Genomic DNA, 26,160 nt, shown 5'->3' on the forward strand with positions numbered 1-26,160 from the left:
TACCCTCGGTGATACCCTCAAGTCCTTCCTAATACGTGCTACCTCTCTCTGGAACTCCTTGCCTTCATCTGTCCGCCTTGCTCCTACCCTATCCATCTTTAAATCCCGTCTATTCAGTTATCTCCTTTCTATCCAGCTTCCTCCGAAATTCTAATTGTTTTAATTTATTTCCTTAATTTCTGCTGTTTTATTATTTTATTTTTACTTTCATTTTCACTTATTATATTTTCACTTTTGTAAATACTTATTTATTTAATTTCTGTATAATCACAGGCCAAACTGTTAAGGCCTCTATTTGTACCTGTATTTATTCTTAGGGGACAATTGTCCCAGAATAATAAATTTCTTTTCTATTTCTATTTCTAATGAGAGAGAAAGATATTTATTTGATCGAGGGCATGTTTGGTTTGTTCGCAGTTTTAGTTTTGTATTGTTTACGAGCTATCGAGTTTTCGTGAAAATAAATCTTGTGATTTAACAGCCTCCTTTACAAGTTTCTCCCGCGAAAAGTCTGGCATAGAGCTGCGTTTGAATAGTTCGTAGATGATATCCACGAACTTCTAGATATTATTTGTTAATCACTATCTTTAGAAATAGGAAATGACAATATTCTGCATTTGAGTTAAAATTATAAATTCTTTTTTTTAAAAAAAATGGTCCAAATTGCGACCACCAAATTGGTGACTGATTTCCTGCATCTCAGAAACAGTTCCTACTTGTTCCAAAATTAGTTGAATGACAAATTAGAAACCCTTTCACTGTTAGCAAGTTTTGCTCGACTGAACAACATCAAACTAAATTTGGGTGTCGTATTATTTTGTAATTAGACAAAGAGAACTTGAAACTAACATTACTATCTCATTTTATTGAAATCCAGCCACTTGTTCATTCTAAACAGCTCTTCACTTTGTTGATTACTAACCTGTAAAATGTAGATCGTTTGTGTTGCAAGATTATTGGAAGACAGGCACTTCAAATGAAACTTAAAAACTTTTCTCGTTTAATCATCATCATCAACATTGTTATTATTCATTTATTTTTATTTTTGTTAAAGACGATTCCTAAGGAATCATATCCCCAATGCCCAAAGTCCAAGATTTCCTTCCTCTAGAGGCCATTCCCTCGGTGATACCCTCCATCCAAGTTTTCCTAGGCCTTCCTTTCCTTCTCCTCTCACTAGGAATGACATCTAAGATCTTCCTAGGCCATCTCTCACCACTCATTCGCTACACGTGGCCTTAGCATTTTAAATTCCGCATTTCAATGGAATACAAATTTTTTTTTTGTGTGCGTTCCAAAAAGTTTTTGGGTTTTCCAGATTAGGCACGTGTCCATATCTTGGAGTCCCTTCCTGGAGAGCTATCTTCTCCAGAAATCCATTTCTGAGGGCTAAAAGCCTATCTTCCTTATTTTCTTCTTCGTTAGACTCGAAATTTTCTGCTGCGTAGAGGGTTATATTCGCCAAGAAAACTTGATAGAGCCCTTTTATTAAATCTCGCATGTGCAGAGATTTACTCCAAAGTACCGAGTTTAATAATTGAATAGCTTTGCCTTCCCTTTACAATTTTCTTTTTTTTTTATCCTTTATGCTTAACTTTTTTTTAAGCTGTAGGTTTTTGTAAAGATTTTTTTTTTTTGTAAGCTTCGAGTTCATGCTTATTAAAGACTGCGACAGCAACACTTATTGATTGGTTGAGAAGGAGTTGAGTGAAAAAAAACACAGCAAGATTTCAGGGTCCTATCTGGCAATTATTTCGTAATTTAAATTACACTACAGACGGGAGAATCGTAAAATAAAAGAAGTTAAATTTAATTTCGAGATCTATATTTTAGTCTTCATAAAAGAACAAGTGATGACTCAATATCTGAAACAATTTTCATACAAAATTAAAATATTTTTCCTCCTATTAAACATTTTCCATCTAATTAAACCTTTTTTATAATTAAACTTTTCTTTATCACATTTATTTTTGTTTTACTTTACGCACACACAGACACAATTAAAGAACTTTTTCAACTGTACAAAGCTCTCGGAAGTAAAGTACCTAAAAAGAGATTTAATTTTATCGCAAAAATCAACAACAATCTGATTAACTGTTACCTTTTGAAAAGATAATTAGAATTTTAATTATGGAATTCATTTTAAACGTAATTTTTATTCATTTTATGATTTTGTGTTTTAAAGTCGTTTTTCTAAAAATTAAAAATCGCAGTTTCTGTTCACCGATTTCCTTCAAATTTTGGTATTCTATCAACGGTTTTTCATTCTACTTGGTACTGTATAGGTGGCTAAAACTGTAACCTTTTTTGTTTTTTTGTTATGGCGAGTGAGGGGGTTCTTAGAGTTACAGTACTTTGAAAATTCCTATTTCCATGGAAACGGCTAGGATTCTCGCTGTTCATTCATACAGTCACCCATCCAATACATAACATAATTCTATCTAGACATCTGGAATTCAATACTATATATTCATACGTAACGTAATCAATACAAGGACGTCCTTATCCTTATTCAACACCCACTTATAATCACACTTTGCTGAGGGTGAAATTGACTTCGCATCCTTTTTCTACTTCAATCTATGACGTAATCCCTAATACATCACAGTTAGCAATCATGGCCAACGACCTCACATCCAACAAAATACTTGAAATTCTGATGTTGGCCTCATTCAAGAAATCTGTAATAAGTTACGTGTATCTATCTATTCATTGGCCTTCTCCAAATTGTTATTATTACCTATTTCAATTTAAATTTAGAATTTGTATTTTTTTTTCCTCTGTTTCAGGCGCTGCAGTTCGGCTTGATCTACGTAAACGAACCACTCCAAATTCAATGCAATTTAAAGAAAATCCTAATCGTACATTCGTTCGAAGTGTCCACATTGTTGTTTTTCATTGCACCAATGACACTAATTACCATACTGTACGCTCTGATTGGATTAAGATTGAGACGATCAGCTTTATTAACTAGAAATTCTGGATCATTTGGACATGGTGACTCTGGCAGGAAAGGGACAAACTCCTGCAGGCATCATTCATCGCAAAGAGTACTCAAGATGTTGGGTAGGTTTTTGTTTATTTTTTTCTTATAATAAATTGAAAAACAAAAAAAATTGATTATGACAAATAATTTTATTGCTTTTATGTACTTTGGACATTGTTTATTTTTACATTAGGCCTTTTAGTCACGTTATGAGTTAGGAAATGTTTTGTTTATTTTTACATTAGCCTTTTAGTCACGTTATGAGTTAGGAAATGTTTTGTTTATTTTTACACTAGGCCTTTTAGTCACGTTATGAGTAAGGAAATGTTTTGTTTATTTTTACATTAGCCTTTTAATCACGTTATGAGTTAGGAAATGTTTTGTTTATTTTTACATTAGGCCTTTTAGTCACGTTATGAGTTAGGAAATGTTTTGTTTAGCCTTTTAGTCACTTTATGAGTTAGGAAATGTTTTGTTTATTTTTACATTAGGCCTTTTAGTCACGTTATGAATAAGGAAATGTTTTGTTTATTTTTACATTAGCCTTTTAGTCACGTTATGAGTTAGAAAATGTTTTGTTTATTTTTACATTAGCCTTTTAGTCACGTTATGAGTTAGGAAATGTTTATTATAACTATTAAGTAAAGTAAAGCCTGTTTTTCATGCAGGCTTTACGTCCAACTACCAATTAATTACAAACAAACTTTACTCCAAAGTTCTCACATTAAACATTAAATAAAATCCAGCACCACATACGTCTTAACATTTCGAAGGGTTTGGAAAGGTGGCTATGTCGCGGCAGAGTGACAATCTAGAGTGGAAAGCGAGTTTCAGCCAGACGGTTTTAGATAAACCGCGAGGATTATGTAAGCAATTTCATGGAGGGAGTCGATTTTCTAATACGCTGAGGAGAGTCTGTGGCCAATCTGAGAAATTTGTTCTGTATTGCCTGGAGTTTCTTAATGTTACTACTACAGTCAAGGCTCCATGCTTAGCGTAACGTTGGGCTTGTTGACCATTTTGTAGAGAGAGAGTTTGTTCTTGTGCATCATCTTCTAGTCTAGTGACGGTAAAGGAAAGAGTAGTCTTGTAGCCAGTTTACCGGAGTTCATTTTGTCCTGAACGTCTATAGAAGGAGAATGTAAGTTAGTTGTCCAAAGTTAAGACGAGATTCTTGACGTGGTAAGACTAAGCGAATATTGTGTCTATAATTTGTCTGTTGAGAAAAAGTCTGCGTTTAGTAAAGAATATGGCGTTAGTCTTCTCATGGTTTATTTTGATTTTTCCATTTAGTGCAGTATTTTGGTTAGTCTGTTGGTGATGGTGTCGATTCTCCGTGATGACATGCATAAAGCTACGTCATCAGTGTGCAAGACAAGATTATCTTGAGAAGATTTAAGGAGAGGATTTATTTAGTTAGATTGTTTATTTTGGGGGAAGTGATTACCCAACAATGATGGTCAATTATTCAGCCCTCCAGGTCTATCCTGACCGGTTTCGAACTTTCATCATTAGGATTCCGTGAAATGGAAAGATAATTGAAGTCAAATTTTCTGCCCCAAACTGTTTATATTTAACCTTAGATGGTTATAGATTGATTTTGTGCTTCAGTCAGTGAAACGATGTGTTCAGTGTTTAGCTTTAATCATAACTAGTGTAAACACGTGTTCTATAAACTTTTGTTTCCAAGTTGCTCTTGATTGACATTCAGTTAATTGCATTTCAATATTTTCTAATTTTAAATTTAAATAGTAATGCAGTGTATGGAGTGGGAAAGTGAGATAATGAAACGTCAAACTCCACCACCTGTCTTCTTACATCATACTCCTATCCCACCAGCCGACAATGTGCGGTACCTTGGAATGTACATAGACAAGAGACTTACCTGGAACCCCCTTACGAGACTTAAACGTACCGAACTAAACAAACGATACAAACTTCTAGCCAGGCTACTCGACAAACGCTCAAAACTCTCACTACAGAACAAACGACGACTCTATACAGCTCTTGTCACACCAATATGGACTTAACGGACTCGAACTTTACGGAACAGCTAAAAAAATCCAACATCAATAGACTGTACAAACACTCCAATCCAAAATACCTCCGCCGCATAGTGGAACGCTCCCATTCTATGTTAGCAACCACACACAATGCATACAGATCTCCAAATTCCACTCGATCTCTGAACTTGCCAAAATCCGATATAAAAATTTTCATCAAAAACTTTCATTTCGTCCCAACCCTTTATCTGCAAACTTATCTTCAACTACGCTACCCTCCAATCCTCGAAGACGGCTGAGGCGCCGTTGGCCCCGTGACCAACTGGGTGACTAATGGCGGCCATTAATGGATGACCGTCATTCACGTCTGCCACGCTATCGCATTTACTTATTGTACCCTGTAGGTACAGGTTTAAATTTCAGTAAAAGGATAAATAAATAAAATAGTAATGCTTATTTTAATAATTAAAGTTGATATTAATAATTCATTATTTTAAATAAAGTTTACTCAAAATTGCTATTGGAACATGAATTTTCGAAATTGAAAGTGTGACCTAAGGAGTGGTATCGTCTGAGATACAAATGAAGAACTCGAATAATTCAATTTAAAATCAGATAATGGCTCTGTAAATTGTTTGATAAACTCTGCTTCCATTGTGAATCAACGTTTAGCTCTTTATGGGAAACTCTAGAAGCAACTAAACATGCACCAAGAAGCGGTCGTAAATTAGTGATTGATTGTCACAAAACGTATCTGAAGTTTTGGGTTGAAAATTTTGTGTGAACTCGAAAGTGCACACCATAACCTTGCCAATGCGTAACAGCTTCTTCCTTAGAACTTTAAAAGACAGAGAAGTCTATCGCGTACTATTAAGGCGATTAAAAAAACTAAACGGTATAAAAATAATTAATTGTAAATTCATTAAAACAAGTTGCGGGCTGTTGTTCATTTAGCGCATTTTGTTATTGTTGACACAAATTATGAATGGGTTTTAGTTAGTGGAAATAATTAATTAGTGTTTAACAAAAACAAAACGCTGCGTGGGCATTAATTGTCCATATTTGTGTTTTCTCAACTAGAAACTTTTCAGTTTAATTAGTTTTTCAGGTCAAAATTACCTAATTTTAATTACTCTCTGCCAAAAAAGATGCGATTTTCATATTTCTTTAATGTTTTTCTTTTTTAAATTGCCATTTAATTGAATTAAAGTGTGCTATGTAATTTACTTTGAAACAATTACACGCTTTTTAATGTAAGTATATAATTTTTTCTTTTTTCCATTTAAATCACGCTCGTTTTTTACGATGAAAAAGTAGTTCACTAACTTTTCTCTTTTCTCGTAAGAAGAAATGTGGCAATCGCGCATATATTTTTATTGATTTGGAAAAATTGAACGGATTTGAAGAAAGTAGGTTTAAGTAGTATAACCGAAAAACTGGTAAAAAATCGAAATTTGGTAATCAGTTTTAGTAACTGATCTAAAAATCAAATAACCTGTAATACTACTGTATAAAATCAAAATGTCAAATTTTTGGGAGGGATTTTCTCTAAAATAACTCTAGTAATACGAGGTGTGGCTATTAAATAACGAGACTATTGCTGTAAAACATTTTATTTTAAATTTATACATATTTAGTTATTATCACCTTCAATACACACCCCTCCCCTATCCCTACAACGCTCCATGCGAATTTACCATTGTTCGAAACAGTGCTGGAAATCTTTTTCTATGAGCTCCTGCATGACGTGTGCCGCTTTTCCTTTCACACCTTCAGCGGACTGAAATCTGCGTTCCTTTTAATGCAGACTTTGACTTTGGGGAACAGATAAAAGTCACATGGGGCCAGGTCAGGCAAATAAGGCGGATGGCCTAAAACTGGGATGTTGTACTTGGCTAGTAACGTCTTGACAGACAATGCAGTGTGAGCCGGCGCAATTGTCTTGATGGAGAACCCGTGGAACTTGTACTTCCACAAATCGGGTCCTTTTTTCCTTACTCTTTCACAGAGTTGAGCAAGCACCTCACAGTAGTAATGTTGATTAATTATAATCGATATTTTCATCCGTTTTGGACCGTGGAAGGGCGACCCAGGCGGTCATCATCTCCCACGTCTTCTCGGCCATCTTGGAAACACTTGAACCACTCAAAAACTTGTGCACATGATTAAAATTCATCGCCATAAACTTCGTTTAATAAAAGATAAGTTTCAGTAGCGGTTTCACCAAGTTATGTGAAATTTCACGACAATTCGTTGCTCTACTACAATGTGTAGTATCATGTTTTCGGCAAAACGAAACTAACACCACTTAAACAAACGACGGTTCCGGTCAGACAGATTTCTGTACAAACACGTGAGTCGCTGCAATCGAAAGAGAAGGCTTTACGCTGCACAGCAGTCGGTGGTTAGGATTTGGCGCATGCATAGTTCTTCTAAATCAGGGAAATTGATTTTAAAGGAGTTTCATGGAAAGCTATTTTTACAATCATTAGATATAGACGGGAGTGATTGAGCTATTGGCTCCCAGATCCATATAAGGATCAATTATAACATCCCCTGGTTATATACTGTAATATGTTTATTAATCTGTGCTATAATCAGTTTGCCGAAACAATACATTCTTAACGTTAACAAATTTGGAAATAATCTCTCTTTAAATTCTTTGATTATGAAACTTGCCTCTCTTGAGGCAAAAGTTCGTGAAAAAGCCGAGCTTCAGCTGCTTCTCTAGAGCTACACAATCTGATCAGGCTCCATCTAATAATTAGAATAGAAAGACTTGGAAAATAGATTGCATGCATTTATTTTTAAAACGAACGACGATAAAATCTTTCTTATAATAACAATTTGTTCTAAAGAATTTAAATCACGGATTGGGATGAATCTCTTCCAACAATACTTGATTTTTAATGTATACAATTAATTAATTTATACAATTAATTTTTTAATTATTCAATTTTATTTCTTCATTTGGTTTGTTATTTAATTCTGTTTTTTAATAAATAATTTATGTTAGCTATTTCGTGTTCCAAGATCTGTTAGTTTTCTACAAATTAAAACTACATTTGTTTTTTTTTTAGGTTTGCTCATAAAATTTAAATTTGCAGAAGGCGGGAAGTCATTTTTTTGGGGGGGGAGAGCTTAAAAAAAAGAAAAAGAAGTTTAAGAATTAGTGCTTAAAATTATTTTTTTACTTTCATTATAATCAGTGATGGAGCCCAGGGAGGAATCGAATATACCATCACGCAATCCATCTATGTAAGGCGGTTCGTGCCTATCCCAACTTTCACGGCGCTCACCAGCGTTTCTCTTTTAGGTTTTGTCAAGTTTTTTTATTTCATTTTTTTCTTGTTCTGAATTATATAAGCGATTACGTAGCTACCAATTTGAAGATTATATCCTTGCGTAATAGTAAAATACATTATTTATTTCCTTTTAAATATATTTTCCGACTAACATATATATGTATATGTATATGTATAGCTCGAAAAATGAATTGTTACATAATACGTAAATTTTCTGTATCTATTTCATTCAAGATGTTGGCATTTAAATGAGATGGAAAGTACTATATTCGTAAGACAAATAATTGCGGTATTTAATCACTAAATTTAGAAGCAACTTTTTATGATTTTCTAAAATCTTCTTTTTCCTGGCCTTCGATCGTGTTTGGCATTCTGGATTATTTTTCAAACTAAAAAAGAATCTTCCCTCAACATACTACCTCATTTTGCGCTCCTATCTTTCAGACAGATTCTTTCAAGTTAGTACTGGCTCAGCTATCTCTCTTCTTTCTCGACAGTGGGAGGCGGGAGTGCCGCAGGGGAGTATACTTGGCCCCGTTCTCTACACAGTATACACATCAGACATACCTGTACAACCCTCTACACTACTGTGTATATATGCAGACGACACAGCCATACTAGCCACAAGTACATATCCTTCATCAGCTTCATACAAGTTACAGACACACTTACATAAAATAGAATCCTGGGCAAAGAAGTGGCGGATTAAAATGAACCCACAGAAATGCCTCTCCGGCGGGGCTCCACCCAGTCCACTTCAACAGCAATCCTCTTCATTGTACAGATCTAGTGCGCTACCTTGGGCTCTACATAGACAAACGACTCACGTGGAACCCACACATTAGACTTAAAAGACAAGCATAGACAAAACGTGCTAAACTGCTTTACAGACTTCTTGGACCACGCTCCAAATTACCCATTGAACTCAAAATACCACAGTACTATCCTCAAACCTAAGTGGACTTACGGACTAGAGCTGTGGGGTTCAGCCAAACCTACAAAACATACGGACAGTACAAACATTTCAGGCAAAACTACTGCCTGACTCTCCTTTCTACGGTGACTAACCTCACTCTTCACAACGACCTCAACATTCCCTTCATAGACCAACTCGCTAAGACTAAATACCAAAATTCCATACCACTCTCTCGACCAGCTCTAATCCTCTTGTACTGTCTCTCGCTTCCTCTGACATCCCTAATACTCCTCGCCGACTGAATCGCCAGTGGCCCCGCGACTTCCTTGTAGTCTGTAGACCTAAACGCCATTATTCTCCTATCTCTCCTCTCTCCTCCTCGTATTCTCCTCCTCACATTCTCCTCTCTCCTATAGAGAGTGCTACCGCTGGGTAGTTTCTCTCCTCCTGCTCTCCTCCCGCACCAGTTCATCACTCTTTCCATATTCACTTATTGTATACAATGTATACAGATTGTAAATTTCAAAATAAATTAAAAAAAAAAAATCTTCTTTTTCGAACTCAGGGCACTTCAAAAGAGCTTTTTCTAAGGAAAACTCAATTTCTAAAAAGCAATACTTTTCTTTCCAATTGAGGTAAACATTAGAAAACTTTATGAAAAAGTTTATTTTTACTTTTCAACATTATGTAGTTTGTAAAACCGTACATTACACTGAAATATAACCCTAAAGGGAAGCCAAACAACAACTTCTAATTATCTATTTGCTTTTAAGAAAATCGATTTTGAAAGTTGCATGGAAATGCTTAGCAGCCATTTAATATAGAAATGGAAATATGGAAATAATCTAGTTGAGTGAGAAAGATTGATTGAGAAATTTTTCATTAAATTCAAAAAAATAAAAATTATTCTAGCATTTAAATTGATCACCTCCCGTCATGTGTTAATAAATAGATTAGAGAAACCGGAGTGGGGTTTACATTTTTGAATAGCTGCGCCTGCGCAGTATTCTATATTTTGCAGATAAAAGAAAAAGGGGTTTAAAAATACTTCTTTTTCTTTTTTTTTTTTTTGAATTGTAGACAAAAGAAAATTTTGGGTTTCAAGTTGAAAGACCCGATTGTGTACAACATAATCATCAAGAGAATTCTGTATGAATGAATTTCCCGCAGCTTTTTTCTTTTTTAATCTTCTACTCATGCCCAATAATGCTTTATTTATAATTATTATTTTTAAAATATATCCAAATAGCTTTTTATTTAAAAGATACCTTTACATAATGCGCCATTTTGTCTTTTGATCTTTTTTTGGTAATAATTATTTTCGTTACTCTTTTCTGTTATTCTTTTTCAGATGTTCTGATTGGTTCTTTTTGTTTCTCAGAGATTTAGTTATTTCAAAGAACACATCCCTAGGATAGTATTGATTCATGCCGCTTATAAAATAAGCTGCTTCAATTTTAAAAATCTCAACAAAATTAAGCTATATTTATACAGAGTAAACCGGTAAGTAATGTCCATAGGCCTACTGTGTGTAGTACAGTGTAACCTCGCATAACGAGCACCTCTCTTAACGAGTAATTCGCATAACGAGTAAAACAAATTGATTCTTATAGCGAGCGATGTTTCGCATAACGATAGTTTTCTAATGACATTTCGCTGACTGCGCAGTTTTCGCTGACTCATCGAAAACTGCGCATTCTTCGATTAGTCATTCCTGTTTACGCATATGCGTTTCATATTCTCCACGTATCTAATGCATTGATACAGTCGAAACCGAACTTCACCGAATGAGTGGTGTATAGGGGAAGTCCATATAGTGACATTTGTGTTTAAATATTATTGTGTTTATTTTGTTATCCCTCTAACAAAATGGCTTCGAAAAGAATTAAAATAACGTTAGAATTGAAACGTAAAATCATTGAGAAACGAGAAAATGGTGTAAGTGTGGCTGATCTAGCAATTATCCCCTTTTATTTTAATTTATATAAAAAAATTGTTTCGCTTAACGAGTATTTCGCGTAACGAGTAAGGTTCTGGAACGAATTATGCTCGTTAAGCGAGGTTCGACTGTACATCTAAAGTGGAGTTCAATGACGTATTGGCCAACTTCATATTTTCCACTGTTCTTGAGTGACGTCACTTTTCTAAAAACATTACTTTTTTGCAATAAAAATGTTATTACTCAGAAAGTTTTAGTCTGAATTCGATTCTGATGTCACGGTTAGAAAGACAGATAAATTTCCTAAAAATTGATACCATTTCGAAGCATAAATTATTCTCCAAACAGCCTCAATCTTCCTCCTGGATACTGGGAAAATAAAAGTAATAGAAATTTTTGAAGAAAACTCATTAGGCCCTTATGTGATCATTATCCGACCTAGGTGCTGGCACTTTTTATAAAAGTTTCCTTGTTTTAATGGGGCTTTCAAACGGTATATCATTTTCCAGGATTCCTTTTATCTTCGTATGAGAAATTACGTTTGTTTTGCAAGGCAAACGTGTTCAAGAGCACTGAAGAGTGTTAGTTTATCAAGTTGTTTAATTCATTGAAAACTCTTTTTAGATGGACCAGTAGTCAATTTTTAAAGTAGGCTGTCATAAAATAAGGAAGTCAAAGGTTACAAATTGCACTTTAAACATTTACTTCTGGTCTCTCTCTGAAATATTTGAGAAAATGTTAGGAAATATTTTAAACAAGTGCTACGTTTATAATCGAATTTCATAACAATAGTGTTTACGTCAAGTTTAAATGAAACCAATTCCATTTTACTGGTAAGTTCTTATGGGCAACAAGAAGAGCTACTAGATAAAAAATAAAAATGTAAAACAAAATGCCTTTATCTGCAACCAGGCATTTTGTTTTTGTTTATTTTATCAGCTTCAACGCTCAGCGACAGGTTTACATTTTTGTGTTTCAACAGCTTTGCTTGGGATGTACGCTTCATAATTGGGAATATGTGTAACACAAATATTGACGCAATAACAGCCCAGATATTATTCATAAAGCTTCAGTCTCGCATGTATTTTTGCAATTATATTTAGATTTTTTTTTGTATTTTTAGTTGCCTCTAAATTGAAATTTACTGTTTCCCAGAGTTTGGATCATTTTTCTTTTTTTAATCTTTTAAAAGATCAGTGAAATCGTGCATGATTTTAGATCAATAAGATTTTTAATCGTTGAAATATTCGCTTTAAAATTGCCCCATTTTGGGAATGCTCTTTATCCAATTGTTTCTTAATGTTCCCGAAAATATTTTTTTTCAACCCATTCGAGTTTAGAATTCAATTCCGATTGTTGGTTATTAGAACTCACCTATATTCTTAGGGTACGTTCACAACGGAGCTGTGAGCAAAGATGATAGCGGAGATGATAGCAGTGATGCATCAGCGCTTATAGAATAACCTAGTACAATCTTATGTGAGCGTGCACAACGAAGCTTCGACTAGTGACTCATACTCGCTGCTATAAACGAGCATAGATGATAGAATTAAATTTTTAATTTTTCTGCTAGCTGAACTCCAGTATCGGAGCTTCAAAATGGACGTCGAAAAATTATTTAGTGCTGTCTTTACTCATTATTTTTGGTTATTATTTTATTATTTACTTTTAAACAATATTTTGTTTTTTAAATCGTGCTTACATTTATTTTCATGTGTATTTATTTGTTTTTTTTTTCTCAATAAAATCATTACTTACCTAAGAGTAATCACTAGTTTTTCTTCTATGGTTATAGGATTTCCATGACAATTTTTCCAAAGTTTTCTTAATTTTGACCTTATTTTTTCTAAAATATAGTCGAATGTGGGTGGGCCCATCCTCACATATTCAAAAAAACGATCCAGATAATTTCTAAGTTCCTTATATAAATAGTGAAATTCGCCCAAAGTACTTCGTTTTTTATTTATGGGATGTACATGATATTTTCTAAAGCGTTTTTTCTTTAAAATATTCCATTTTGTTGCTGGGGAACATAAAAACTCTTCTTCACTACTCGGACATGTTGCATGTATCACAGCTCCGTTGTGCACACTAATCAGCGATTATATTTTACTCTATCAGTTATCATCTCTGCTATCATCAATACTCACAGCTCCGTTGTAAACGTACCCTTAGGCATCCACCCATCCACTAGGTGGAAAAGATGCTGTTCTTTCTTGTAATGTTTAAATACTTGAAAAATTTATTTGTCCCTTTAATTCATGAATTATTTTACCCTCTCCCAGGGCCGGATTAAGATGAAGAGAGGCCCTAGGCTATTCCACTTATGAGGCCCTTTCACCTCCCATTTTTAAGTTTGTAAATTACATTTTTATGATTGTTTATTAGTCATATGCGTAGAATTACTCCTTATTTACGGTTCAGTGTTTTAGAATAGTGTAATTTTAATATTGCTAACAATTTGAATGTAGGCCCCTCTTGATCTTGAGGCCCTAGGCTGAAGCCTAATTAGGCTATAGGTAAATCCGACCCTGCCCTCTCCTGATAATTCCGGTAATTGGTTTAATTATGTTAATGAATTCTATAGAAATGTTCTAAGTTCTCTGTACTTTACTGTTCTAAAATAATATTGTCTTGACATTCAGTTTAAGATGTACCGTAGTTAGTTATCTTTGGAATGATGAATAAAATTAAGCTTTTGGAATCAATATTTCATTGGTTGAAAATTCACATTTGATAATAATCAGATAAAGGATTTATTAAAGACTCTTGGGAACCATCCAATGCTTTCAGAGCTGCCTTAATGTCTAAAATAGATTCTGATATTATTAAATTTTATCTTTTGATTTCTTATTATCCCAAGCACGCTGCTCTCAAGAAACTTCTGCTTGAAACACCATAGTTTTGCGATCGAATGAATGACTTAGATTTAATTCTAAAATAGACTTACATTTAATTAGACAATATGGAGATCATAGTTTTTGATCTCTGAATCATTAATCCAAAAAGAAGAAAGATTATGGCCTCGTATTTCAGTCATTATTTTATTTATTTTTTGCCAAGCTTTCGACCCTAGGGATTAGGTCATCGATATATTTTACAGTAAGTGGCCAATTAAATGTATATATACAGTAACAAATTAATGGAGATTTTAATTCTATTACTGTAAAATATGTACCACAGCCCTGAAGATGACGTTGTCCCTAGGGTTGTAAGCTTGGCAATAAATTAAAGAAAAAAAATGATTGAAATTGTCAATATCCTTTCTACTATTTGGCTTTTCGGATCACTCATTTAAGGGCCACGATTTTAAGTGATCAAGGGGAAGATTTGAATCTCAATTTCAAATTAACGCAATTAATCTATTTACGTTCTGTTAAAGAGAAATTAATGTATCATTTAGGAAAGCTTAATTTCAAACTAATCTACTATAGTAGTATTGGAATTGTACCCTAATGTCTGGAGGAGGTTGTCGAACTTTGGATAACTGTTAACAAGAACAAGTTCCATTTTGCTTCAATTCCATTTCTCCTCGCCTGCAGCCAATAAGGCGGCGAACGTCCTCTTATTATTGTCGTCACACGATAATTGTCAACATAAGTAATTACACTGAAATTATCCAAAGTTTTCGCTTATGTATTTTTCATTTATATTGTAATCCACATAGTCTTTTTTTTTTCTGGTCTGGTTTTATGAACAGTTCAATTTTAAAATACCATTTGATCATATTGTTCTATATTTTGTTAGCTTGATGACCAATTAAATTACTTGTTAAATGGAAATCGTACTTTAAGTAAGTAAATAAGTAAGAGGGGGAGATTGACTGCGTAAAGTAAGTTTTGAAACCGCTGTTCATAATTAATACTTTAAAATGGGGCCAAGTATTTATCAGTTTCTATCAAACATTACCAACAAAAGATTCTCTAGTTGGCATTATTTAGCAGTGGGAGAGATTTCATGAAGCCCAAAATGGCTAAATGAAGCATACCAAAAGCGCTGATGCTGCATTATTGCATTAAGATTGAATAAGGTATTATTAGGCAAGTAGTACGTACTTTGGCATCCTAACTCAATATTTAGTTACTATTTGGAGCGGTGAGGGTGTAACTTACTTCTAGTTACAGGAGTTTGCTCAAAACCGCTAGCCCCCCACTTCGTAATCTTAAATGAATTTAAACAATCGGAACTTTCTTTTAATGACTTTAAAAATATCGTTATAGTTACTGGTACAACTGCGTTAACTATAAAAGATAAGTTTTTTTAATTGTGAATGTGTGTTCCTTTTCGCTGATTTTTTATCAGTCATAGAACGCTGATTTATTGAATCTCTGACGAATTTCGGACTTTCATTCGTCATCAGAGGTAAGCTATTTGGTGAATTCCAACGTCACTTGCTGACTGAGTGAGAGAGTTTGTTTGGTGTGTATGTGTGTTATTTAAATGTTAATGTATCGGAAAATAATATATATATATATATCTTAATAAGAAAACTTATTAAGTTTTCCAACGCTATTGTACTGAGTTTTTTTGTTTTATAGCAGAACATCTCTCTTGCCAATGATAATTTTTTAATTAAAAATGTTTAAGAAAAATTAAAAATACAGAATTTCTAACTTTTTAAAGGACAAATTGGGGCGTGGTATGACGTGCATGTTGTAGGCGTGGTTAAGTAAACAGCCCTCGCTTCTGATTGGCCAATCATCTAACGCCACTACTTTTCTCATTTCCATTCCTTACTGTGATTGACCAATTCTTAAATACTAATTATTTCTTTGAAAAATGCAATTTAATTTTTTGGTTTTCAACTAATTTTTCCACCATAGGTATTTGATGAACTATAAAATTATGAAATAAACATTTTTTCTTAATTAGAAAAAAACCCTAAAATAATAAAGTTTTCTCATTTAATAACTTCTCTTCGACACTATTAATGTAAGAAGAAACGGGAATGCTTTTAAAATAATGATTATTTTCGTTTGAAGTAGGTAAAAGAAAATTAGGGTCATGTTCACCCTACTATACCGCCATTTTGTATGTTTGGTTGTAAATGGTAGTTAATTAAAGACTAAAATTGGTTAAATAAACACAATTTTTTTTTTTTTTTAATTCAAAACTTCTTTTGTTTTCGAAAATAAATAAATAAATTCTCATGTTTCAAAACTCTTGCTCTCCAATCAGCAGTTTTCTGAATCGTATTTAATTGGAAGTGATAGCAATACTTCTTACTTCTAAAAGTAAGAGAAAGAAAATGAAATTTTGGTTAGAGAATTACCTACACTTGGTAGATCTTGGTTCAAAAGCTTTCTAATTAGCTTATTTGAATATACAGTGACTCCCATTAATATTGGGACAGTACAAACAGAAGTTAAAAATTGACGAAAATTAAAAGTGGCACCCATTTATTCAAATTTTTATAAATTCATTTCATTTTATAATTACTATTAATTAAATAAAAACTATTTAAATAAGTACATAAAAATGTTTTGGTAGATTACAAAAAATATATATAATAATAAGAGCAAATTCTACCTCTCATAAATATTGGGACACTATTATAATTTATAGTTTGGCCAAGGTTTTGCCCGAATATCTATACAATTTGTAAATATATACCTTAAGCATATATTCAATATGAAATTAATAATTAAATTAGTTTATATAAATCAAGCCAGGTGTAACATGTCGCGCAAAAATACAAATACAACGATTGAACAAAGAAATATTATAATTTCTTTGCACAAAGACAATAAAAAGTGTTAGAGAGACAGAAAAACTGATCGGACCTAAAACATCTACTGCGTGGAACATCATTCAGCGTTACCAAAAAGAAAAAAGAATTGTTTCAACCCCACAAAAAGGCCGTCCTCAACTGCTCTCTGAGAGAGAGCAGCGTTATACATTAAAAGAATTAAAAAAGATCACCGACTTAGTGCTCCAAAACTTCTATGTAAAATTTTTGACATGTTCAGAGAGCAAAAAAGGAGCAGAAACAGTTCGGAGAGTGCTAAGAAAACTCGACTATCATGGTAGAGTAGCCTGGAAGAATCCTTTTGTCAGTAAGATAAATCGTGTTAAGAGAGTGAAATTTGCCGAAAAATATTCCAATGTAAATATTGACTTTTGGAATGATATACTCTAGCGATGAATCAAAATTTAATGTTTTCCAGTCAGATGGAAGGGTTATGGTCTGGAGGAAAGCGAATGCTAAACTCGAAAAGAAGAATTTACAGCCAACTTTAAAGGGTTTTAAAGCTGCACCTCCGGGTGGAGGTGGGTCAGTTCTGGTTTGGAGCTGGATGTCCGCATCAGGATTTGGAGAATTAGTGTTTATTGATGGAATGATGCACAAAATGGTTTATAGTAATATATTAAAATATAATTTGAAAAAAGTGCCCAAACATTTGGTATTTTAGGGTCTTCTAAATTCTACCAAGATAACGACCCCAAACCTACGGCTTGGGTGATACGTCAGTGACTGTTATACAATTGCCCAAAAGTATTCCAAACCTCTCCGCAGTCACCAGATCTTAATCCCATTGAACATTTATGGCAATATTTAGCCAGTGCTTTAAGAAAAACGAATAATATCTAACAAAAATGAATTAAAACGATGTTTCCTGGAAGAATGGGAAAAAAACACCACCTGAATTAACCAAAAACTTGTTTCACCTATGCCTGATCGTTTGAGGGCTATTGTAAGTCAAAAAGCAATTATTAAATTATTACCAACCAATTATTAAATAGTAGGAGATTTTAAATATTGAAAATTTAAACACTAGCACTTCTGGTGTCCCAATATTTTTGAGAGCCTTATTTTACACTTTTCCAAAAAGTGCTACCTAACAGTTTGGAATTTCATCGATTTATACTTATATATAATTTCCACAGATGTTGCTAATGTAATTAAAAAAAAAAATCCAAACTTTTGTATGTTGTTTTCATTTTCCTTTTAAATCATTTTGTAATAGGTGTCCCAATATTAATGGGAGTCACTGTACCTGTCCATCTGGAAATTAACATTAGGACTTGTAGGTTATTAGACTTGTAATCAATAACAAGGGCACAGGGTAACACCTAATGAACTGTACATTTAATTAGGTGTTATTAATAGAGCTGTACTAGAGTAACTTTATTAAAACTTATGTTTTAATTCAGGGAATGAGTTATAGGTCAGTTGAAAGTAGGTCAAACTCAGAGGCTGGGTGGCACTACGGGCTTTAAAGGTGAACTCTCTTAGATTTTTTTGTTTTGTTTTTGTTTTCAATTTTTAAGCGCTTTTACATCTGGGCTTTTAAAGCGAAGCATTAATCAGATCTCCGGAGAGTGCTGTAGCATTTTTTTCTGTGCACTGCTGGTCACAGGGCAGTGTTCTCTCGTTAAAGACAACACTATCCATCAACTGTTCTAGAAGAAGCTTCTAGGAAGAGGAAAATCTTAGGGATAGTAGCTGAATTTGAACCCGGGATTTCTGCGTTGGATTCCTGGAGGTATAAGAATTTTTTCGTTTTGTCTAGCTATGTAAGAGGAAAATGGGTAATTACAAAAAAAGAAAAAAGAAATACTAGACTAGAGAAAATGAAATTTTGTGATATTCCGGAGACTGAAGGTTGTGTGGGTGTTCAGGGACAATGGAATGATTGGCACATACAGACATTAGCATTGGACGAAAAATACATTTTTTTAATTAAGAGTTTCAGATTGGTTCAGACAAGCAAAATAATATGTTTTTTTTTCTCTCTTTCAGCCCCTTCTCTATTGTCAGAGAAGAATTGAATTGATTGATTGGCAGAGATTTTAATAAGATATTTTATTTAATTTAATGGCTCTAAGTTGGCTTTTCATGTTTCGCCGTTCCTCTTGAGCTGTAAGATGGTATTCTTACATTAAATTTAAAAATTCTTTCTTCTTTTTCCCATAAACTGATTTCTTATTGAAGTTAGCATTCCAATAAAGCTGCTTATAGTATCTGATATTGAAGCTATGGTGCTAACATTTTCAGAAGGGATAGTACAGAGAAAAGCTGAATACGGTACTTCCTTGAGACCCTTTACTTAATATGGGTCTTTACTTAATATGTATTACTTTAATATGTAACTTGAGTACATAGTTTGAAGAAAAATTGTTGGGGCGATTTAAGTGGAAATAGCTAAGCATCGATACAGTGCTTCTGTAGATGTTCAGTTGCTGGGTCTCGGTTAAAATAATAAAATAAAAAAACACCTTAAAGTGGCTGACTTCGTATAATTGAAAGAATTCAGATAATAGAAGTCAAGAGCACTCATTAAAAAATATGGAGAACATAGCCAGCACAGCTAATTGACATGCGCATAGTGAATCGAGAGCAGTATAGCGTTTTAGATTTAGACTCACGAAGTAGGTTCCTCTTGAGTAAAAGTCTTTTTTTTTTTAGGTAGGGAGTATTACCTCCAATGGTCATCGTATTACAGTATTCTAACTCAGTGATCCTGGGTTCGAATCCAGCTGCTGGCCCTTAGATTTTCTCTTTCTAGTAGCTGCTTACAGCTAGTGTTGTTCAGTTGAGGTTCGAGCTGAAGGCTCAACCGAGTCAAGCTACGACTCGAGCCTTTACGGCTTAAGGCTTCAGAGCTCAAGCCCTCGAAGCCGGAGCCGTGAAGCTCAAGCTGGAGGCTCAAAAAGAGCTAGCCTTTTAAAATTCTTAAGGAATGACGAGTAATCAATGAACAACGAACATTTTAAAAATTATTGGTATTCATTTATACAAAAATATGTTAAAAAATTCATTAGCTGCTATAACTTGATTTTATTTTAAGAAATTAATTTATTAATTAGTACAAATAAAATGCTTCATATAAAAAACAAAACGAAAAAAAAGCTCGAGTCTTTTGAACCGAGCCTTGGAGGCTCACAGAGCTCTCTGTGAGGCTTCAGCTCGAGCTCTGACTCGAACCACCCGCTGAGCCCTGAGAGCTCGAGCGCTCAAGGCTCGAACCTTATAGCCTTATAGCTCAGCTCTTGAACAACACTACTTACAGCTCACTGTCTGGTGATGGATAATGTTGTCTGCGACGAGGGAATACTGTTCTGTGCACTGACAAAAAAAAAAAAAAATAAAGCTCCAGGCGCTAGTGACTTCCAGATGTTGACGCGCCTTAAATTAATAAATAAATTGCGTTTCACTTAATTTTTTGATCCGATACCTTTCATGATATTAGTCGCCACGGTAGCCGAGCGGTTAGAGACGAGACCTGCAAAGCTAATATGTATTGTGGTACTGATTTCGATTCCTCCAGTCTTAGGCCTTGGATTTTATTTAATGGTTAAAAGAAATTCATAGTAAAGTATTTGGTAGTTGGACGTAAAGCCCGCCTGAAGAAATAGATGATTAAATTACATTACTACTTCCATGATAGTCGCTCTTCAACAAAGTAAATCAAGCTTTCTAATTGCTATGGCTTGGTGGGGCGTGGCTTTATAAGTGGGAGATCCCCAGTTTGAATCCCGCGTATGACTACTTTTTATTTGATAGAACAAATTATTTGTAGTCAAGTATAAGTTTTTGCCCCCGCCTACGCCACCTTATTGGTAGTTAAGCGTTAAGCTCCGCCTAAAAAAAAAAAATTACTTTATTGCTACGGCTTATTGGTTAGATTAGCCTCTTACGCCATGCCTCTGTATCGTATAAAAAAGATGAAAAGATTTTGAAGGAAATTAATTTAATTATTTTCTTTAAAAAAAAAAGGATTTTTTACTCGCTTTTCAAGTTCTAATCAAAAATTAGAAGAAAGAAAACTCAAGCAATACCAAAAGATTTTTCTTTCTACAGTACTTACGTAGACATTTTTGTCACTTTCGATAACCCAGAATTTATTCGCATTTCCTTCTTTAATGAGAAAACCCTTACGTTTAATTTTATTACTCTCGAACCCAAAGCTTTAAAAGTTAATAAAATCTGGAGCACCAGGAATGAAGCCTACTATTTCAGAACTGGTCGAAAAAATATCACTAATGAACCATTTAAGAAGCAAAATTGCTAAATAATAAAAGTGAATATTTGGTTTCTTAATTATTAACCTTGAAAATATTGTAATAAACAAACATGTTATCTTGTTACGAAGAGAAGGCTTATTGCTTTCTCCTAGAACTCCGAAGGAGAGAGATGTAAAATTATACTTAATAAAGAAGAAGATTATGCGATAAGTAGTTAAAAGATGTTATCAGATTTATTAGCTCCATAAACTTTAAAAAGCTTGGTATCATTTCACAGTTTATTAATTTTATAGTTATGTTTTAATTAATAGATCTTGCAAAAAAAAAAATATATATTTTTTTAATTTATTTTGTGATTTACAATCTGTATAAATATATACAATAAGTAAATAGGAATTAAAGATGAACTGGTGCGGGAAGAGCAGGAGGAGAGAAACGACCCAGCGGTAGCACTCTCTGTAGGAGAGAGGAGAATGTGAGGAGGAGAATATGAGTTCTTCAGACGGTAAGGAAGTCGCGAGGTGACTGGCGATTCAGTCGGCGAGGAGTATTAGGGATGTCAGAGGAGGCGAGAGACTGTACAAGAGGATTAGAGTTAGTCGAGAGAGCAGTATGGAATTTTTGGTATTTAGTCTTGGCGAGTTGGTCTATGAAGGGAATGTTGAAGTCGTAGTGAAGAGTGAGGTTAGTCACCGTAGAAAGGAGCGACAGCTATCTGTCGGAGGAGTTTTGATTGATTGAAAAAAAAATATAACAGCAATAATATTAATTTAATTAAGTTTTGTATTTTAGTTTTGACGTTCTTTTTTTGGGGGGGGGGTAGTGGATGGCCTCAACGTAGAGGCATGTGTCCGGCTATTTTGGGTATAATCTTGAGGGGTTTACTCAGTCTGATGAAGTTTTAAGACTTCAATAGATTTTCGTTTTTCAAAAAGTAATTTTTTTTTTGCCTTATAAGTTGATTTTCTATCTCTTTAACTTTCACTGTACCTTAAGCATACTTCCATTTTGGCAATTTGTTATTTAGATCTGAGAATCTGACCTTTTATCTGTGGCGTCATTAAATGATAGCATTTTTTTTACTGTCCGAAAAAGGGAAAACATTAACTCTTCTATGGTCGGCATCATCGATTGACATTGTCAGCAATCTGTAATTGATAAAAATCTAACTACTAATGAACCAGTTTGCAATGATTTCTTTGCAAATGCAGAAATTTTTAACGACCAGAATATGAGGCGATCTAAGAAAGTGAAGCCTGCAATTCTAGAAGGAAAAAAAAATAAAAATATGAATACTTCAGTTGGAAGAAATTTAAACCTGCAATCTAGACAAAATGTATCCATTAACTTTGAAGAAATTCTGCATCATGGAGCCAGTATTCCTAAAGAAGATAGAGAATGGCAAAAAACTGCAATTCTTAAAAAAGTGGTCCATCAATTGAAGAAGATGTAGCCTACGATACCAAAAAAAAAAAAAAAAAAATGTGGAACCTAGACTAACAGTACCATACGAAATGATAGCTTTACCAAAGCTAAGGCCAAAACAGTACTGAGGTGAGCTTTAATTTTGGTAGAAATCCCAGCTAAGGGAGCCAAAGAGAATCTAATAAACAGATAATACTAAAGAGATGAATGATTGATGAATCAAGAGAAGGTAACGTGATTGTTCATTATGTTTTAATAGACTATATCATTCCGGTTTCTATTCATTCAATATTCTGAGGTTTCCATCTATTTCAAACTCAGCACAGTGGAACGGTTCATTGATGATACTTCAGGTTACCTCCAATTGTAGATTTTCCAAGGCCGTTTGTAATTAATTTATTTTGTTACATTGTTAAGCCGCGTACCGTCCTTTCTCGGCGGTACCGTTTGAAAGTGCTCCATCTCGCCTTTTTCTATTTCTCTCTCACTCTCTCTCTCTCTCCTTATTCCAATTCTCGTAGTACGCGTTATTTTTCGTTAATCTTTTCCTTTGTTGTCGCCGCCAATATCTTATTTTTCTGCTATTTTGTAGTTTTGTTTATTTCTCAGTTCCCATGGTTTCAACCTTCCCCTTCTCTATCCTCTCTTACCCATAGGGTTTTTCCGTCTGCTGTAGTTCAGTACGCCGCTGACTCTGTGCAAACAAGTTTGTGCTCCTCAATTCCATATCGCTTCATAACGAGTCGACGTCTGGCCCTGCTCTGCATCAGATATAGTACGCGTCCGCTGGAACAACGCTTCAAGTACAGCTTTTCGTACTTCCGCAACGCTTCATCATCGGCTGCTTCCGGCCCTACGTCACTCGAGTCTGCCTGCTGGTGTACTTCTTACTGCACCTCAACCTGCTAAGAGTCACTTCCGCTGATATCTAGCACTTCGCTTCATCCGCATCTAGTGCATTGATTGTACTATTACCTCTTCCTCATCCGCATCTAGTGCACTTGGTGCACTATTACCCTTCCCTCTTCCGCTTACCTCACTTCCAATTCTAATACGCCTCTTTGGGCTTGAACCCCAATATTTCTTACGCTTCTAGGAGCTCAGCTACACATTACACACACACATCTTTACACACTTGTTTACCTAAGCTCCGTAATAGTTCCTATTTCCTTCTACCGCTTAATTAAAGATCCTTCACCGCCTGGCGGATGCTGTGTGCGCTCGCTTCCGGTGCGTTAAAGGTAACTGTTTTCTTGACCATTTTCATTACTAAATATTTTCTTTGTATTTATTTATCCCCCCCCCCGAGCACGTATCGATTTAAATTACGTTTACGTCATCTTCCCCTCTCCGCATCTGGGTGTATGCCTCACGCGCTTACATACATTATTATTAATTTTATTTATTTTTACTAATGTAAGTTCTTATTCAGACAATTTAAATATGTTTTGTCATAATTATAAAACTTGTTTAATTTCACTAATCAATCTCCTGGTAAGAAAAATGTATGAATGGCGATCTTGTCTAATTTTTATAATTCATTAATTTCACCAAAAATGGATGAATTAATTTAAATTAATAAGATTCTGAGGTACATTATTTGAATTGTAGATTTTATTAAAAACGTTTAATTAAAGTATTTACAGTTCTCATTATTTAAATAAGCTTTCAAAGTGCATCAATTGCAGCATGAATTATTCAATTAAAGCCGTTGATTAAATAAAATTATTTACTTGGTTTTCACTTAATTAAAGCGCTAAGAAATGGATTATTTATTTAATCTTAAATAAGATTTTATTCACTTATTAATTAAGTAAAAAAAAAAGAAAAAGAAACTGGGCTCAGAGGACATCGTCAAGTATGTTTCCCCAGTGGTTACTCGATATCTACCCTTATCTAATTCAGTACTAGAAATTAAAAAAAAAAAATCCAGGAAGAGCTGTTATGTAGACTATCGATCGGATGTTATAGACGGAAGTGGAAACGAAATTCTTTACTATGCAATGCTAATATTACAGGTTGTTACAAAATAAATGGCCCTGGTTAAACTAGGGCAAGTAGAAACAGGAGCTACTAGAACAAATTACTCATAATTTATTTTACAGAAATAATTTTCCTCATTTTTTCTCCAATGATTTATGAGATTTCTTGTAAAATAATACCTAATTTTTCACGCAGCCTTAACTTTCAAAATGCCGAACTAGGAAATATGGTTTAGAAGCGGGGTGGGTGGCCGGTGGAAGCTCATATAATTTGGTATTAATATTCTTCCAGTAAATACCAAATTTAGCATATAGTCTAGAAGGGAATCTGATAGATGATAGTTTTATCCGTCATGCAGCACACATGTTTATTGTATAGCTTGATGGCTGTAGAGCAAGAAGGAAATTTGAGAGAAGTCTTAATTAATCTTCTTCTAGTGATTGATGAAATCCAATATCAGGGATATAGAACGTGTGCTATAATTATAAAGCACTATGGACCCAACCAAATTTTCAGTGACTCGATGGAATAATCCTTTTTTGTCAGATAAAATATTCTTCTTCATCTGTCTTTTAAATATTTGTTCTACTACTGGTGGATAGCAGCGCCCTCTCTTGAGATGCTGTATACGAGGGTCGTTTGAAAAGTCCGTGCAAAAATAAAAACTACTTAATTTTTTGGGGTAAACCTTTTTTATTTTTCAAAATAGTCTCCTTTTAGGCTTATACACTTCGTCCAACGCTGCTCTAGTTTGTTGATCCCTTCCGAATAATAGGATTTGTCCAAGTCTGAAAAATAGCCATTCGTTTCTGCAATCACCTCCTCGTTTGAATAAAATCTTTTTCCCGCCAGCCATTTCTTCATATTGGGGAACAAATAGTAGTCCGAGGGAGCCAAGTCTGGAGAATAGGGGGGATGTGAAACGAGTTGGAACCCTATTTCCATTAATTTTACGACCACAACTGCTGAGGTGTGAGCTGGTGCGTTGTCGTGATGGAAAAAGACTTTTTTGTGGGCCAATCGTGGGCGTTTTTCTTGCAGCTCGGTTTTCAAACGGTCCAATAACGATGAATAATATGCACCTGTAATAGTTTTACCCTTTTCCAGATAGTCGATGAGGATTATTCCTTGCGAATCCCAAAAGACAGTCGCCATAATCTTTCCGGCCGAAGGAACGGTCTTCGCCTTTTTTGGCGCAGATTCCCCCTTGGTAACCCATTGTTTAGATTGTTCTTTGGTCTCAGGAGTGTAGTGATGTATCCATGTTTCATCCACAGTGACGAAACGACGCTTAAAGTCCTGCGGATTCTTCTGGAACAGCTGCAAACCGTCCTTGCAACACTTCATACGATTTCGTTTTTGGTCAAGCGTGAGCAATCGCGGCACCCATCTTGCGGATAGCTTTGTCATGTCCAAATGTTGATGCAAAATATTATGTACCCGTTCATTCGAGATGCCCACAGCACTAGCAATCTCACGAACCTTCACTCTTCTGTCATCCATCACCATATCATGGATTTTATCAATGATTTCTGGAGTAGTAACCTCAACAGGGCGTCCAGAACGTTCAGCGTCACTTGTGCCCATATGGCCACTCCGAAAATTTTGAAACCACTTATAAACTGTTCTAATCG

At 34.4% G+C, this 26,160-nt stretch overlaps 1 protein-coding gene across 1 annotated transcript in view; it reads left to right on the forward strand.

Annotated features, from left to right (window-relative positions):
* LOC141458910 (pyrokinin-1 receptor-like) overlaps nucleotides 1–26,160 on the forward strand; it is a 165,752-nt gene that overhangs the window by 126,861 nt on the left and 12,731 nt on the right. Inside the window, 1 exon segment of the mRNA XM_074137490.1 lies at nucleotides 2,790–3,066. Within this exon segment, the coding sequence (XP_073993591.1) occupies nucleotides 2,790–3,066 (277 nt within the window).

This window comes from Rhodnius prolixus, unplaced genomic scaffold (genome assembly GCF_049639745.1).
Source record: "Rhodnius prolixus isolate KJV_2025 unplaced genomic scaffold, Rpr scaffold_5, whole genome shotgun sequence".
NCBI lineage: Eukaryota > Metazoa > Arthropoda > Insecta > Hemiptera > Reduviidae > Rhodnius > Rhodnius prolixus.